At 44.4% G+C, this 17,497-nt stretch overlaps 1 protein-coding gene across 1 annotated transcript; it reads right to left on the bottom strand.

Moving 5' to 3' along the window:
• Positions 1–9,135: 9,135 nt before the first annotated feature.
• LOC137617997 (meiotic recombination protein DMC1/LIM15 homolog) lies at positions 9,136–10,102 on the bottom strand. Its single transcript, XM_068347920.1, has one exon. The coding sequence runs from the start codon at positions 10,100–10,102 to the stop codon at positions 9,536–9,538; it is 567 nt and encodes a 188-aa protein (XP_068204021.1). The 3' UTR covers positions 9,136–9,535.
• Positions 10,103–17,497: the final 7,395 nt, after the last annotated feature.

Raw genomic sequence — 17,497 nt, forward strand, 5'->3', positions numbered from 1 at the left:
CGTTGCTACGAATGGTCCCAGGGTGTAGCAGTACTCGTAAAGAGACTGGACATCTTTGAGATAGAATGATGCGAACACTGACTTGCTTCTCCAATAGGTTGCATCCATAACACTCTGCAGAGAATGGTTCTGTTTGAAGGCCACTGAAGTAGCCACAGCTCCCACTTCATGTGTCCTTACCTTCAGCAAAGCAAGGTCTTCTTCCTTCAGACGAGAATGTGTTTCTCTAATCAGAAGCCTGAATAGTAAGAAACTGAGTTCTTAGAACTTGGAAAAGAAGGTTTCTTGATAGCACACTATAAGGCTTCTGATTGTCCTTGTAAAGGTTAAGACCTTTTTAGATAGTACCTAAGAGCTCTAACTGGGCAAAGTACTCTTTTCAGATCATTCCCCACCAAGTTGGACAGGCTTGGGATCTCGAACGACTTAGGCCAAGGACGTGAAGGAAGCTCGTTTAGCAAAAACCGAGCTGCAAGGAACATGTAGCCGTTTCAGATGTGAAAACAATGATCCTGCTGAAGGCATGGATCTCACTTACTCTTTTAGCTGTTGTCAAGCACACGAGGAAAAGAGTTTTTAATGTGAGGTCCTAAAAAGAGGCTGATTGGAGAGGTTCAAATCTTGATGACATAAGGAACCTTAGGACCACGTCTAGATTCCAGCCTGGAGTGGACAACCAACGTTCCTTTGAGGTCTCAAAAGACCTAGGGAGGTCCTGTAGATCTTTGTTGGTGGAAAGATCCAAGCCTCTGTGGCGGAAAACCGCTGCCAACATACTTCTGTAACCCTTGATCGTAGGAGCTGAAAGGGATCTTACTTTCCTTAGATATAACAGGAAGTCAGCAATCTGGGTTACAGTGGTACTGGTTGAGGAAACTGCATTGGTCTTGTACCAGCTACGGAAGACTTCCCCTTGAGACTGATAGATTCTGAGAGTGGATGTTCTCCTTGCTTTGGCAATCGCTCTGGCTGCCTCCTTCGAAAAGCCCCTAGCTCTTGAGAGTCTTTCGAAAGTCTGAAGGCAGTCAGACGAAGAGCGTGGAGGATTGGGTGTACCTTCTTTACGTGAGGTAGACTTAGAAGGTTCACTCCTAGAGGAAGAGTCCTGGGAATGTCGACCAGCCATTGCAGTACCTCTAAGAACCATTCTCTCGCGGACCAGAGCGGAGCCAACCAACGTCAGCCGTGTCCCTTAGTGAGAGGAGAACTTCTGAAGTACTCTGTTGACAATCTTGAACGGCGGGAATGCATACAGGTCGAGATGGAACCAATCCAGCAGAAAAGCATCCACGTGAACTGCTGCTGGGTCTGGAATCGGAGAACAATACAACAGGAGTCTCTAGGTTATCGAGGTAGTGAACAGATCTATGGTTGGCTGACCCCACAGGGCCCAAAGTCTGTTGCAAACATTCTTGAGAAGGGTCCACTCTGTGGGGATGACCTGACCCTTCCGTCTGAGGTGATTTGCCATAACATTCATACCGCCCTGAATGAACCTCGTTACCAGTTAGCTTTCGATCTAAAGACCAGATGAGTGGGTCCCTTGCGATCTAGAACAACTTCCACGAAAGAGTCCCTCCCTGCTTGAAGATGTAAGCCAGGGCTGTGGTGTTGTCAGAGTCCACCTCCACCACTTTGTTAAGCTGGAGGGACTTGAAGTTTATCAAGGCCAGAATAACCGCCAACAACTTCTTGCAAATGATGTGAAGTGTCCTTTGCTCCTGATTCCATGTTCCCGAGCATTCTTGTCCGTCCAAAGTCGCACCCCAGCCCGTGTCTGATGCGTCCGAGAGGAGACGACGGTCGTGTTTCTGAACAGCCAAAGGTAGACTTCCTTGAGAAGAAAGCTGTTCTTACACCACGCGAGAGAAGACCTCCTCTCTTCGGAAACAGGAACTGAGACCGTCTCTAGCGTCATGTCCTTTATCCAGTGAGCAGCTAGATGATACTGAAGGGAGGGGAGGTGGAGTCTCCCTAACACGATGAACAGGGCCAGCGATGAAAGTGTCCCTGTTAGACTCATCCACTACCTGACTGAGCATCGGTTCCTTCTCAGCATGCTCTGGATGCATTCTAGGGCTTGGAAGATCCTTGGGGCCGACGGAAAAGTCCGAAAAGCTCGACTCTGAAGATCCATACCCAAGGAGACAATGGTCTGGGATGGAACGAGCTGAGACTCCTCAAAATTGACCAGGAGGCCCAGTTCCTTGGTCAGATCCATAGTCCATTTGAAAAACTCCAGACAGCGACGACTTGTGGGAGCTCTTAAAAGCCAGTCGTCTGACGGAGCCGGACACAAGATCATGATACTGCTGCACAGTCTGTGAACTGTCAATCATGGGCAAGCGAGGAAGTACAGTGACAACCCGAATCTGTCTAGACTGTTTGGGTCGTACAGACAACTCCTTAACGGGTTGCTGAGGTTGCCGCACTGCGTCACAACAAGTCACTTCTGTTGGTTGTTGAACGTCTTCCCCGTGACACATTGACTCCGTAAACAAAAAATCCTCTAACAAGGACTAAGCTTGGACTGCATGTCATGCAACACAGCTCAAGGTCTATGGAAGCAGGTGTGGTAACAGACGGGATTAGCGACTGAAGTGGAACCATAACCTTCCCTGGAAGCATGTTATGCTTAAATAAAAGTCCATAAGAGGTTATGCAGCTAAAGGCTCCCTCCAAATGACAGAGTCCTCAAGCGAATATCAGAAGGAGGGAGAAAAGAACTTTCTCATCTACAGGGACCTTATCCTAGAAAAGCTAAGTTCTCTGAGTGAGGGTTCACTGGTGCAAAAGCAGCAGACTAGAAGGCAACGTTATGAAACTGCTTGACAGTCTAGTGAGTTGGCAACAACCCAAGATGTGTGACTGAGAAGCATGCGGTAAGGTATGCAGAGCATGATGTATGCAGAGTATGCTGTATGCAGAGCATGCTGTATGTAGAGCATGTTGTATGCAGAGCATGCTGAAAGCAGAGCATGCTGTATGCAGAGCATGTTGTATGCAGAGCATGCTGAATGCAGAGCATGCTGTATGCTGAGCATGTAGTAAGCAGAGCCTGCTGTAAGCAGAGCCTGCTGTAAGGAAAGCAGAGCGTGTGCATGGCGTTTAACATTTCTCAGAAATTCCATGACCAGTGCTAGAGTGCTTTATGCATGCTTGCATGGGGTTTAAAAATCAACATAATGTTTACCTTACATTCATAACTCATGATTCATATTTTTGCCATGGTTTGAAAATGGAGGTAAGGTATGCTGAACAGCAGAGTCAGAACGAGCTGGAACAACAATAGTTGTGGTTTCCTCTTCAAGACTCTGTTGAGGGAACACCTGAGGCTCAGTCTGCAAAGGCTGAATAAAAGACAAGCAGAAGGAAGGCGCATGGGTGGAGGAGGCTGACTCCTAGCATGAGTGGTTGAACCCAAGGGTTGCGCTTGCTGAGCGGTTGGCGGAAGCGGAGTAGCAAGTTCCAGTTCCTGTGGTGTGAGCGGAGCGCGATGAGGAAGAGGCTGCGCAGAACAAGGTAAATGTCTCGCAAGCTGAGGCTCCTGAGGCGCAAGGCTAAGGTGTTGTGGTGCTTGCCTTGTGGAGGGTTGAGCTCGCTGCAACGAGAGCTGAGGAGACTGACTCATGGACGGGAGAGGTTGTTGTACCTCAACCGAGTGTTGCATCACTGGTGGAGCAGCAAGTGGAGGCGGAGGAAGAGAGGTATAATCCTCCTGATCCCATTGTAAAGGTTGCCTTAAGGAAGGCGGAGGCTGAACACCACTGGGAACAGCAAACTCAGCACGTGGCTCAACATCGTACGCCTGGCAGGTGGTACTGCGATCAGGCGGAGCGAGCGTAGGCGGAGGGAGTGTAGGCGGAGGCGGAGGAGCAACACTCTCAGCCCGACACTCACGCATAAAGTCCGAAAGCTGTGCTTGCATGGACTGTAGTAGAGTCCACAACATCGTACGCCTGGCAGGTGGTACTGCGATCAGGCGGAGCGAGTGTAGGCGGAGGGAGTGTAGGCGGAGGCGGAGGACCAACACTCTCAGCCCGACACTCACGCATCAAGTCCGAAAGCTGTGCTTGCATGGACTGTAGTAGAGTCCACAACATCGTACGCCTGGCAGGTGATACTGCGATCAGGCGGAGCGAGCATAGGCGGAGGGAGTGTAGGCGGAGGCGGAGGCGCAACACTCTCAGCCCGACACTCACGCATCAAGTCCGAAAGCAGTGCTTGCATGGACTGTAGTAGAGTCCACTTGGGGTCGGCAGAAACTACAGTAGGCTGAGGTAAAGCCTTAACAGTCGAGCTCTGTTGTGGCAGAACCTTACTCCTCTTAGGCGGAGTGCATTCAACTGATGACTGAGGAGAGTCAGAGCTAACACAATGACTGTGAACTCTAACTTCGTACGTCTGGCATAGGTCTGGACTTTGTTTAAAAGGTCTTGAGACCTGAGACCAGCGTTTTCTCCCCTAAATTTCTTCTGCAGACGAGCAAAATAAGGGCTCAATCGTCTGCGGGTGGGAGTGACGGTCTCGGTAAGACACGCCCACAACCACCGAGGATACTTCTGTGCGCTGATCAAGGCCTGCTGAACCCTTCTGCCCTTCGACATTGCTTCTCCCCTGGGCTTGGGAGCTTGCAAGAGGTCCCGGACTGGGAGGACGACTGGCGCGCACAAAAGTACCCTCACGCACAACACTGAAATACTTTGCGCTAATCACTTATCACTTTGATTTCTGTTTGCACTTATTTCACTGAACTCAAAACTTTAAGTGGTTTGTACCTGAAACACGCAATTCTATCCTTTCTCAAAAGTTAGTAATTGCGAAAACAGAATTACAATGTAACAGAAAAATCTAATGAAAGATAATTCAGTGGCTGGAAAGAGACTAAACACTAGATCACTCTAGAAACGTTTAGTTTCTTCCCCTAAAGAGACTAGGGAGAAGAGCAAAAACGATAACGACGTTACTCGTACGCCTGGCAGGCTTGAAAGAAACGTTTATCCTCTTTCTCCCTCCGTCTCTATCTCTCTCTCTCTCTCTCTCTCTTGACTTAGAACCTGAGAGAAGAGCCCAATCATATATATCGTTAAAACATATTATTGTTAAAGGAAAAAACTGAAAAGTTCCTTTATTAGGATCAAAACCATTAAGTTAAGAAAGAATGAACAAAACGCTAGACACGGTTACTCTTACTGCAACGTGAAACCGTGAACATTCTTTCTCTATCGTAACGATAGAGTGCAAGTTGAACGTTCTGAACGTCAACAACTGCAGAGACAAAACAAAACGTTAGTTCAACTTTGAAAACAGTACGAGACTATCAAAGAAATTCTTTCAAACTCTGTGGCGGAAATAGCATAATATGTTAACAGGTAAAACCGAAATGACGGGCTCAATGTTAATTAACTTCGGTACCAAGAAAAGACCGCCTACTATTAGGAAGGTCGAATATAAACAAATATAAAAATTAATTTTAATAAGTTTATAATAAAAGGAAGTTAATCGAAGAGGCCTATAAGAGGCGGAGAGATATAAAATAAATCTATAACTTTTGTTAAGCAAAATTAAGAAAGAGAGTCTATACTCTCTTAGACACCAACACTTCCGTCTAAGGGAAGGGTCGGCCATTGAAAGGTGAACGAGAGTTCATACTCTCTTCGTCACCATAATTAATCAAATTAATTCCAAAAGCTAACTAAGCTAATATAGAAGTTTCCAGTAAAGCGACAGCCGAAATCAAAGAGAAATACTTCACCAAAGTCGTGAAAATACTCCAAGAACATAAGCGTATCCCAGAACGTCTTGCCGGAAGCACGACAGAGGAATAATTGAGGAGGTGTCAACAAGAAGTACTTGAGTACCTGGCCACAGGTGGCGCTGGTAAATACACCCCCTTCTAGTATTGTGATAGCTGGCGTATCCCTCCATAGAATTCTGTCGGGCAACGGAGTTGACAGCTACATGATTATCGGGTAAGTTTAATATTGAAAAGTAGAAGGTCTGGGTACTATTCTGCTTGCTGCCACAGAGGAGCTATTATGGTCATCGAGAGATCTTGAGATGCGTGTACCATATTGAGGAGTCTCCTTTAGGCAGAATGGGGGGAAAGCATAGACTTCCTTGTTGTCCCACGGATGTTGAAAGGCATCCTGTAAGACTGCCTGTGAGCTTAGTACTGGAGAACAGTACAATGGAAGCTTACGGTTGAAGGATGTTGCGAACAGGTCTAGAATTGTTCAATTGGTGAACCCCACAAAGTTAGGATGTTGTTGGCTATCCAGGGATGTAATGACCACTTGGAACCAACTTTGAGTGTCTTCCTGGTCAGGTTCTCTGCTAGAATGTTCTTTTTGCCTGGAATAAACTGGGCTAACAGGGAAATCTCCATGGAAAAGCTGCCATGAAAAAGTACTGTACCTCCTTACTTCTTTAGATATGGCACTATCGTCGTATTGTCGCGTATCAACACTGCAGAGAGGCCTAAAAGGAGCTGTTGAAGAGTTACATTCATTTCCAGGAGGTTTAGGTGGCTCCGGGGAGTTGCCACCCACGATCATAAAGTTGCTCCAAAGAGATAGAGCGAGAAGTCAAAGGTTTGGGAACTCGCTTACGAGGAGCTTGAGAAGGTAACCACTCTAGGGAGGACATCCTCTTGAGCTGCCAAGAGAAACAACCATCTCAGCCTGCTGAAGCACACTCACCCAGGGAGATGAACACACTAGGCTGAAACTTTGAGGAGAACCAGCCTGCAATTCCTCAGGTGGGGAGGAATTACAGAAAAAAAATCCGCCCGGGGCACAAAACCGACTGTAAGGGACTTCCTTCCATCGGCTCAGTGGGGAAAGTTGAGACCAACCCCTGCAGAGGCAGCTGTGCATTTTTGCAGTGGCCCAAGCTTCAACACCTCCACAAGCCATTCCTTGGGGGGAACCCGAAAGCCCCAAAGGCCACAACTGACGTATGGGGTCCAGAAAGACTCTCCAATGGGTGGAGGGCGCCGGGTCTTCACTAGGGAATGCGGTGGGGTCAAATGGTCATCGCTCTTACTCGATGAACCTCCGGAAGAAACTGAACAGGAGGAAGCAGAGGGGAGAGTACGAGGAGCTGGAAAAAGAAGTCAGGACTTCTGTGACTTCGAGGGAGAAGAATCTCTTTTAAAATTCTGTTGCCTACCATACTGCTTCCTCTGAGATGATGGCCACTCCCAACACTTGTCACACGGAGAGGCCTGGGTAAAGGAGTGTCATCTGCACTCAGGGCAAAGTTGGTGAGGATCCTTCTCCATGGGTAACATAATTGTGCTGCAAGAGCAGCCCGTTTTGCCAAGGCGAACCCACATGGTCGCAACTCCTCAAAAACACACACCTGAAACAAAGAAAAAGAAAATTTCAGTAAGTTTTATGGCCAGTGAAGGGGGTTAACAGCCAAAAACAAAAGTGAGGGATCTCACTGGGCAAGTGTGTGAATGGCGTGGTCGGTCTATCCCCCACTAACTAGCAGAGGGTTGTTGATGCCTCATGCACAAGTTTCTGGCTAGATTCCAGCTTGTGCCGAAAGATTTATCCATAGTAAAGAACAAAAAGATTTGTATCTTTGTAGGGACAACTATTGTTATTGATACAAAATAATGGTAGACTGTCTTTTAGATTAATAGAGGACAATTTAGAGGGTTGGGAGAATGTCGTCAATGGTCCTCGTGTGATCAGATGTAAAACAGAAACATCGTTGGAATAATTCAGCTGAGCAACCTGTTAGTAGAACAATCTCCTTGGGCAGTTGGCAGCAGCTGGTCAGTCTATACCTGCAAATTTTCTTAGCTCATCACTCCACTGTCTTTTCTTCCTTTCCCTCCTTCGTTAACATCTCCATGGACCCATTCTGTTATTCTTTTTGTCCATCTATTATTTGTCATTCTCATGATATGGCTTGCCCATGTCCATTTCTTTTACTTGTTAGAAAATCCTCTACTTTAGTATGCTCTCATATCCATGTTGTTCTTTTTGTCTCTTAGTGTTATTCCCATCATTACTTTCCATAGCTCTTTCACTTGTAACCAGCTCATGTTCTAAGGCTTTTGTAAGGTTCCAAGTTTCTGATGCATAAGTTAATACTGGCAGGACAACTTTTTCTTTTTAGAGTGGCATTTTACTTTTCATAACCTCATTTTGCTTACCAAAAGCTCTCCATTCCATGCTTACCCTTCTTTTAATTTTCGTCTTATGTCCTGGGGAAACACTTACTGTCTATCCTAAGTATATTCATTATTAATCTCTAGAGGTTCGTCCATAACCATTATTTGTTGTCTCTGCATTTTCATTGAACATTTTCTTAGTTTTACTTATATTCCTCTACAGTCCTACATTTCTACATTTCAGCTTTCTCCATTCAAATCCTCTATCATCTTTCGTAATTCCTCCCAGGATTCACTAAACATAACCATGTCATCTGCAAATCTTAAGTTAAAGTATTCCCCATTACTGTTAATTCCTACATTTTCCAAATCTAAATTATTAAAAAACTTCTAGGCAAGCTGTGAGTAATTTAGAAGAGATGGGGTCTCCCTGTCTAACTCCTTTCTCAATTTAAATTTCCACACTATCTTTATGTGGTTTTAGGATTGCTGTACTTCTGGTATAGATATGGAGTGTTGTAACAAGGTTCATCTATTCCCTGTCTATGAATGGCTCTCATTACTGCTGAAGTTTTGACAGAATCAGAAGCCTTCTCATAGTTCATAAATGCATAAATAGGGGTTTGTCATACTCTGTTGATTTTTCTATTAGCAGGTTAATTACATGGGTGCTGTCAGTTGTTGAATATCTGCTTCTAAAGCAGCCTGCTTTCTTGGCTGATAAAAGTCTAGCTGCCATCCTATTCGGCCTAATATGATCTTTGTAAATAATTTATATATTACGGAAGGTAAACTTTTTGGGCGGTAATATTTCAGGTCTTTTATGTCTCCCTTATACTTCTCCACATCTACAACTCTTATTACAGCATCATGGCCATTTCATCAATAAGAACTTTTTTCCTTTACATTTTATGTACCAGAAAACTATGCTATTACCTTTCAAAATCAGAAAGTATAAATTCAACTTTCTTTAATCCTCATGGAAGGGAAAATAAAAAAAAACATTTTAATGAATAGTCCTTTCATTCTTTCCTATGTTCATAAAAAAATAAATCTTAGTACTGTACCAAGCATCACACAAAATACATATTGGAGCCCATTTATGGAATGTCAAGTAAATTTTTCTTTAAACTGCAGTTAACAGTCATATAAGACCTTTTTGCTTATGTACTCTCCTTTCCACGGAATTGTAATAACACTCATCTATTCAAAAGCATAACTGCAAAAATTTCAAGAGGAAACAGCTGCAATTCTATAAATACACAAATTGATAATTAATCATCCACCTAAGGACATAAAAGAACTTTTGAATACAAATATGTACAATAATCTGATAAGTAAAAAAAATAGATATGCATTCCTAATTTAATAAATTATGTAATAATAAATATATATTAGAATTAATCATTCTTTAGCATCAGCAATGCCACCAGCAGTTATTGCAAAGGTAGCTTCACTTTCAGGTAATTCAGGACTATCATATATTTTTGCAATTCTTGTCTCTCCTCTCCCTTTACGTAAGGCCACACGAGTAGTGGAAGCATGGGCTAATATGTGTCCACCAATGGGTTTCTTTGGGTCTGCTTGAAAGGACATGGTAGCGCCAGGATCTGCAGTCATTTGGTTTGTAATGAATATAGAGACATTGTATTCCTCGCTAATTTTCTGAAGTCTTGATAAATACTGTGCTAGTTTTTGTTGTCTATCTGCTAATTCCCCTCGACCACTAAAATCAACACGAAACAATGCCATGATAGAATCTACAATCAGCAATTTGAAAATTCCAGGCTCTTCATGAAACTGTGCAGCCACATGATCAAGAATTTCAAACTGGTGCTCTGAGGTGAAGGCACGGGTATACAAAACATTATCTAACACAGCATCTTGTTCTAGATTAAAGCGGTCAGCAATACCACGTAGACGTTCTGGTCTAAAAGTGTTCTCTGTATCAATGAAGATGACCTGAAGCATAATTTGTAAGATAATTTTACTATATATTAACAGATCAATAGTTTGCATGCCCCTACCATCAAAGCATATTTCTAAATAATAAATTATGAAAATTCAAGTATTGTACAACAAAACATAAGGGAAATTCTGGTTATAATAAGTTGTTTTCATACAATCCCATACTTTTATAATTGGACCATACAGTATTTTCTGTCTTTGAATATCCCAGACTCTTCAGTCTATTGGTAACCAGACAAAAGAAGAGAGGATGAGTCCTTTACATGCACCCCTGAGACCTCTGGATCCTAAGCAGTTTATTACCTTAATTTTTAGTGTAGCTTGTACTGCCAGCTTTAAGAAATTGGTGGGGTTGGAAAGCAGAGGTTTTGTATTTCAAGTTAATAGATTTGTATAAAAACATCTCGATTTTGAAAAGTAAGATATGCTTAAATACTAAGACGGCTGATTCGAAAGTTAAGAAGGAACTACCTGGAATGAAGGGAGAGTCTACTTGAGGGTAAACTACCTATGTCTGGTTACAGGAAGGTAGGAGGGTGATGCATAACCTGACTTCCTGTAATGAATATAACCATCAAAACTGATGATTTATCAGAATAGAGTTCTAATTGTATAATGCTACATAGTCCTTGGTAGAAAATATCGCTTGCCCATATGCGGTTACGCAAGCCTAACTTCTTTGGCTTCGGGCAAGTATTCGAAAAGGAGCCCAAGCCCACTTGCGGGAATAATGAATGTGTGACGAGTCGTAAAATTATTGCCCAAAGAAATTGGTCATCAACTAGTTGTAGCATTGTTAACATGTCCGCAAGCATGAGCGTGCCCACAAAAAGTACATGCAGCTAGCACAGCGATCAAACCTACGACAGCATTAAATGTTTGCCTGCTGCCTTGGGGGCAGGACAAGCATCCTCAAAATTGAACACTTGCTTGCCATCATTCGTAAACGTAAGCAGATGCTGACACTATTCCCTTGGGACTAGAGGCAGGCAAAAAATACCCTTGCATGGGTTTGTGCGAGTCCTTTAAAGAACTCTCCATTCCGTAGGGAAAATAAGCCAGAGAAAGTAACCTCAAAGGATTACGTTTTACAAAACTCGGCATCTAACGAGACTTTCGTGACCCAGGGCACAATGATGACAGGCGGCGGCTTCAAGCGGTCGGCAGTAAACCATATTTGCGGCAATAAACATGAGGTTTTGTCTTGTTGAGCGCGAATGCGCAACCAAAGGAGTTGGTTTTAGCCTTTTATGGGGTGTTAGCAAACACCTGTAGTTTTGTAAACCTCCTCAGCAGCAAACGCCGGCAAGCAGCAAGCGGCCGCGAATGCTAGCGAGTGCTACTGGGAGTCGGCGAACACTGGCAAGCACCGACCAGCCTCAGTAAACACTGACAAGGAGAGAGGTGAGTAAGTGCGCGATAATGAAGTAGGGTCTCGCAAACTTGCAATGAGTACTAAGGAGAGCAACCTGAGTGCTCGCATACCATCGTCCGCAACACTGCGCATGAGTTCTCTGCAAAACTAAGGTCTTTTACGTAGAATTCATGCTCATCCTACCAGCCCCCGGGGGTTTGTAGCCTTATGTCATCCACTCAGAAGGGAACAAAAAAGGCAGTGCTGGACTTGAAGAACAGCTGTTTCTCCCTCATAAGAAGTTGAAACCATGAGGCGCAGGTCCTGAAGGGCTTGGCCTCACAAACCTCCGTAAGCTTTGTTGGGGCCCAAGAGGCATGATGTAGAAAATAACCCCAAAGAATTATAGTTTCTCCCTCGTACAAGGCTGAAACCATGAGGCGCAGCTATGGAAGGGCTTGCCTCACTACGCTCTATGTGCTTTGTTGTGCTCTAAGAGACACTAGGTAGGATATAACCACAAAGAGTTATATCCTACAAGTAGTTTCTCCCTCATAAGAGGTGGAAACAATGAGGCACAAATGGGACTAGCCTCACAAAGCTCTAAAAGCTTTGTTGTGCACAAAGGCATGATGTCAGCATTAAGCCAAAAGAGTTAAAGCCTATGAGACTCGCTGATGGGAGAGACAATAGCTGCAAGCATCACCATCTGCAGCAAAGACCCCAAAGGGAAGTTGCCCACGAGATTTGCTTTGTACCCTGAGGGTAAGGCGGTGATGAGCAGGAACTGCAAGCAGTCACCTAACTCCTTCATCGCCAAGCTCCAAAAAGTAAGAGCGGGGCATGGCTGAATCAAACTTCCGCTGGAAGAATCCCCAGAGGAGGGAAACCAATCAGGCGACGGCAGCCTTTCCCACGGGCGGGAGGCAAACAACCCCTGTTCCTGCTGTCGGCAATTCTCCCCGCAAGGGGGAAGATCACTGGACAGTGGATGGTGAAGGGTAACTCTCCCTCAATATGGAAAGTTGCTGAACATCTGGACGGGGATGCCTTTCCCTCGTGAAGGATGACTGTCCAACACCCTGGAGGCTGACCTAAAGGCAGCCCTCTCTGCTTCCTGTCAACGAGCTGAGCTCAAGTTGAAGGTCAGCATTGAGTGCTGCCTGTGAGATATAGCTGAAGCTAGTTTCTGGGTTCATCCTAAAGGGATCACCCCGACTGGAAACCCTGAAAGGAACCAGTCTGCCACTGCTCTCGTTCCTCATCAAAGCTGCAGGAACGAAGGTGAGCAGAAGCAGAGTGTGCTGCAGAAAACTGTAACACTCTCGGAACCATTCCTTGGCAGGGAGACCCCGAAAGCCCCAAGGCAGGAAGAAGTTGCAGGAAGTGGTAAAGGAAGAGACTTCCCTCGGAGGTGGGAACTGTTCCTTCACGCAAGATTACATCTTTACTCTACCAAACCGAAATAAAAAGTGACGATTGTTTACTAGTGCTTGTGTGAGAACTGTAGTTGGTCTACTCATGCTAGCTGCCTCCACTAACTAGTGGAAGGTAGTTACACCTCGCTAAAGCTTTAACGGCTGGTTCAGCTATTGCCAAAATAATACTCCTATGTAAAAAGCATATTATTATTATCATTATCACTTGTTAAGCTACAACCCTAGTCGGAAAAGCACGATGCTATAAACCCAGGGGCTCAAAAAGGGAAAAATGATATTTTCAATTTAAAATAAATTTTTGAATATACTTACCCGGTGAATATATATATAGCTTACGTCTCCGACGGTCGACAGATTCTAAAAACTCGCGAGCGATCGCCATGAAGGTTGCCGGGTGTACCCACCAGCGCCGACCATCGGCCAGATACCGCATATACTTCTCAACCAAACCAGTTCTTCTCAGTCCGTAGGGTCTCTATCGGGGAGGAAGGGAGGGCCTTTAATTATATATATTCACCGGGTAAGTATATTCAAAAATTTATTTTAAATTGACAATATCATTTTTAAATATTAAACTTAGCCGGTGAATATATATATATAGCTGATTCACACCCATGGTGGTCGGTAGAGACCAGTATTAAAACAATAACGGAGTATATGCTCAAGAGTTTTTGACAAATATTCAAAAAACAAACTTAAGTATAGGTACCTGATAAGGAAGCTGACTCTGATGAATACTCTGACTCATTAGTCCGCTATCCTTATGAAGCTCAGCGATCCTCTCAGGATGCTGAAAGACTTCTAGGAGCTGTTATAATCAGGGTGAACACCCCTACAACAGGACCTCATCAATACCCTTGATCTGGGCGCTCTCAAGAAACAAGTTTCACCACCCGCCAAATCAAAAGATTGCGGAAGACTTCTTAGTCTCCACGTACAACCCAAAAAATTAAAAGTTTCAAGAGAAGAAAAAGGATGTTGGGATTAAGGGAATGTAGTGGTAGAACCTTCACCCACTACTGCACTCGCTGCTACGAATGGTCCCAACATGTAGCAGTCCTCATAAAGAGTCTGGACATTTTTTAAATAATGTGAAGCGAACACAGATTTACTCCTCCAAAAGGTTGCGTCCATAATGCTTCTAAGGGAGCTATTTTGTTTGAACGCTACTGAAGTTGCCACCGCTCTAACTTCGTTATCACTTAAATGAGAGTGAGCCTCTCTAATTAAAAGTCTAATAAAATATGACAACGCATTTTTTGACATCGGCAAGGTGGTCTTTTTTAACCGAACACCATAAAGCCTCTGAATTGCCTCGCAGCGTTTTGGTTCTATTTAAATAAAATTTAAGAGCTCTTACAGGGCACAGGACTCTTTCAATTTCGTTCCCAACAATTTCAGATAGACTGGGAAGTTCAAACGACTTACGCCATGGACGAGATGGCCGTTCTCTTTTGGCTAAAAAACCAAGTTGAAGCGAGCATACTGCTTTATTAGAGCAGAAGCCGATATTTATGCTGAAGGCATATACTTCACTAACTCTTTGTGGTAGCCATGCTCACTAAAAAGAGAGTTTTGAGTGTAAGATCTTTGAGTGATGTTGAATTCAATGGCTCAAACCTTTCAGACATAAGGAACTAAAGGACCACGTCCAAATACCAAGCAGGAGTAGTGATCTGACGCTCCTTGGAAGTCTCAAACGACTTGAGAAGGTCTAGAAGATCTTTATTATCAGACAGATCTAAATTTCTATGTCTAAAAACTGAAGCTAAAATGCTTCTGTAGCCTTTAATAGTTGAGGCAGAAAGGATGCGATCATTTCTAATATAAAGTAGAAAGTCTGCAATCTGTGCTACAGTGGTATTGGAAGAGGAAAGAGAGGACTTGCACATGTCTCTAAATACCTCCCATTTGGATTGGTAGATCCTGATGGTAGAGGACCTTCTAGCTCTTGCGATCGCTCTAGCTGCCTCCTTTGAAAACCCACGAGTTCTAGAGAGTCTTTCGATAGCATGAAGGCAGTTAGACGAAGCGCGAGGAGACTTTGATGAAAACTTTTTAAAAGAGGCTGACGCAGGAGAACCATCCGTAACGGTAAACTTCTTGGAATGTCCACCGGCCATAGAAGAACCTCTGAGAACCATTCTCTCGACGGCAAGAGGGGAGCAACCAACGTCAACCCGGTCCCTTCGTGAGAAGCGAACTTCTGAAGAACCTTGTCTAGGATCTTGAATGGTGGGAAGGCATAGATGTCTAGGTGAGACCAGTCCAGCAGGAGAGCGTCTATGTGGGCTGCCTCTGGATCTGGAACTGGAGAGCAGTAAGTTAGGAGCCTCTTTGTCAGTGAAGTCGCAAAAAGATCTACAGTATGGTGGGTTGACTCCATGTCATCCATAGCTTCTCGCACAGTCTTGTGAAACGTCCACTCCATGGAGATGACTTGTCCTCTTCTGCTGAGGCAGTCCGCTAAGACATTCATTTCTCCTTGCACGAATCTCGTCAAAAGAGAGATGTTACTTGCCTTAAATGGAGTTTCTTTTGATCCGTGGACCAAAGACCAAAGCATTCCAGACTGTCCAGTGGCGCTCACCAACCCAAATCCGATGCTTCTGAATACAACACATGGTTTGGGTTCTTGATCGCAAGAGAAAGACCTTCTCGAAGTCTGACGTTGCTATCTCACCAAGTCAGACATGTCTTGACTGAGTTGGAGATTGGGATAGAGATACTCTCTAAGCCCTTCTCCTTGTTCCAATGGTTTAGGTGAAATTGGAGAGGGCAAAGGTTGAGTCTCCCCAGAGAGATAAACTGCTCCAGCGATGAAAGAGTTCCCACGAGGCTCGTTCAAACTCTTACAGAGCAACTGTTTTTCTCTTGCAAGTGACGGACTTTTAACAGAGCTCGTTCCATTCTTGTGGGAGATGAAAAGGCCCGAAAATTTCGACACTGTATCTCCATCCCCAAATAAAGAATAGTCTTGGATGGAGTAAGTTACGACTTCTCTACGTTCACTATGAGACCTAGCTCCTTGGTTAGGTCTAATGTCCATTTGAGGTTCTCCAGACAGCGATTTAATGACGACGCCCTGATTAGCCAGTCGTCAAAATAAAGGGAGGCTCTGATCCCTGAAAAATGTAGAAAGCTTGCTACATTTTGCATGAGCCTTGTAAAAAACAAGAGGAGCAGGACCGAGGCCGAAGCACAGTGCTCGAAATTGGTACACTACTTTCCCGTCCACAAACCTCAGATATTGTTGAATGTTTCGATGAATCGGGATGTGGAAGTATGCATCCTGAAGGTCGAGAGAGACCATCCAGTCGCCTTCCCTTACTACTGCCAAGACAGATTTGATAGTCTTCATCGTGAACTTTGTCTTGACAATGAACACATTGAGTGAAGTACTCCTGCAGTGAACGGGGCTGCCAGTTCATTGGAGCCATCCCTTATGGCTTTGTTCATGCATGACATAATTTGTACAGCAATACATTGTCCGCTGGAGAGACCTTCTTACTTAAGGCTCCCAGGGACCAATCCAAAAAATTAAAAACTTCAAACGCTCGAAAAACTCCTTTCAGGAGATGGTCTAGCTCTGAAGAAGACCATAAAATCTTGGAGCGTCTCATGGCTAGACGACGAGGAGAGTCCAGTAGGCTTAAGAAGTCCCCCTGGGCAGAGGCAGGTACTCCCAAGCCGAGAACTTCTCCTGTGTCACACCAGACACTCGAGCGAGAAGCTAATTAAGAAGGAGGAAAAGCAAAAGCAGACTTTCCTAAACTTCTCCTGGATTCCAACCAGTCTCCCAGTAAGAGCATGGCTCTCTTGGAAGAACGAGAGAGAACTGACTTCGTATATGTAGGAGTCAAAGAAAGTCATGCCAAGAGTAAACTCAGACGGCGGAGAACGTAGAGCAGCCGTTACAAAATGAGTAGGATAAAATTTCCCTAAAGAAATTCATAATTTTAAAACAAGGGATTGTTGGACAACCCTAGGTTCCTCCTCTTCTGAATGAATCCCAAAGGTACATTAGTTGAAAGGGGGTCATCAACTTCTTCTTCAGAAGGCACATCATCTGATAAATCTAAAGTCTTGCGAGAAGGAAATTTATATTCAGAATGACGTGAAGGAAAAGCCTGACAGGCTACATCAACTTGTATATGAACAGAAGTTAAAGTCGGAGGGTCGATCTCACGTTGTGACTGCAGAGAATGTTATTCTACTACACGTCGTGACTGAAGTGACTGACGTTCAAACGTCACGTAGTAACAGCGGTGACTGCTGTTCGATGCTATATCGTGACTTCGCTGACTGACGCTCGACGTCACGTCGTGTCTACGGTGTCTGCCGCTCAACGTCACGTTGTGTCTGCGGTGTCTGCAGCTCAACGTCACGTTGTGACTGCGGTGGCTGACGTTCAAAGTTCGGCGGAACTTGCAGTGACTGCTGATCAAAGTAATGACTCGACTTAACTGACTGTCGATCAAAGTTACATCGAGATTTATGCTCCGCATCTCATTTAACAGCAAAGCTGACACTAGGGATAACGTCAGCGTGACGTAACAAATCTCGCTTAGAAGGTTGAAGACCTGAATCAAGTATCCCAGAACC

Source organism: Palaemon carinicauda, chromosome 24, assembly GCF_036898095.1.
Source record: "Palaemon carinicauda isolate YSFRI2023 chromosome 24, ASM3689809v2, whole genome shotgun sequence".
In the NCBI taxonomy this organism is placed as follows: Eukaryota; Metazoa; Arthropoda; class Malacostraca; order Decapoda; family Palaemonidae; genus Palaemon; species Palaemon carinicauda.

What these genes read in the sequence shown, in the direction of transcription:
- LOC137617997 (XM_068347920.1), bottom strand. Translation starts at nt 10,102, where the DNA reads ATGCTTCAGGTCATCTTCATTGATACAGAGAACACTTTTAGACCAGAA.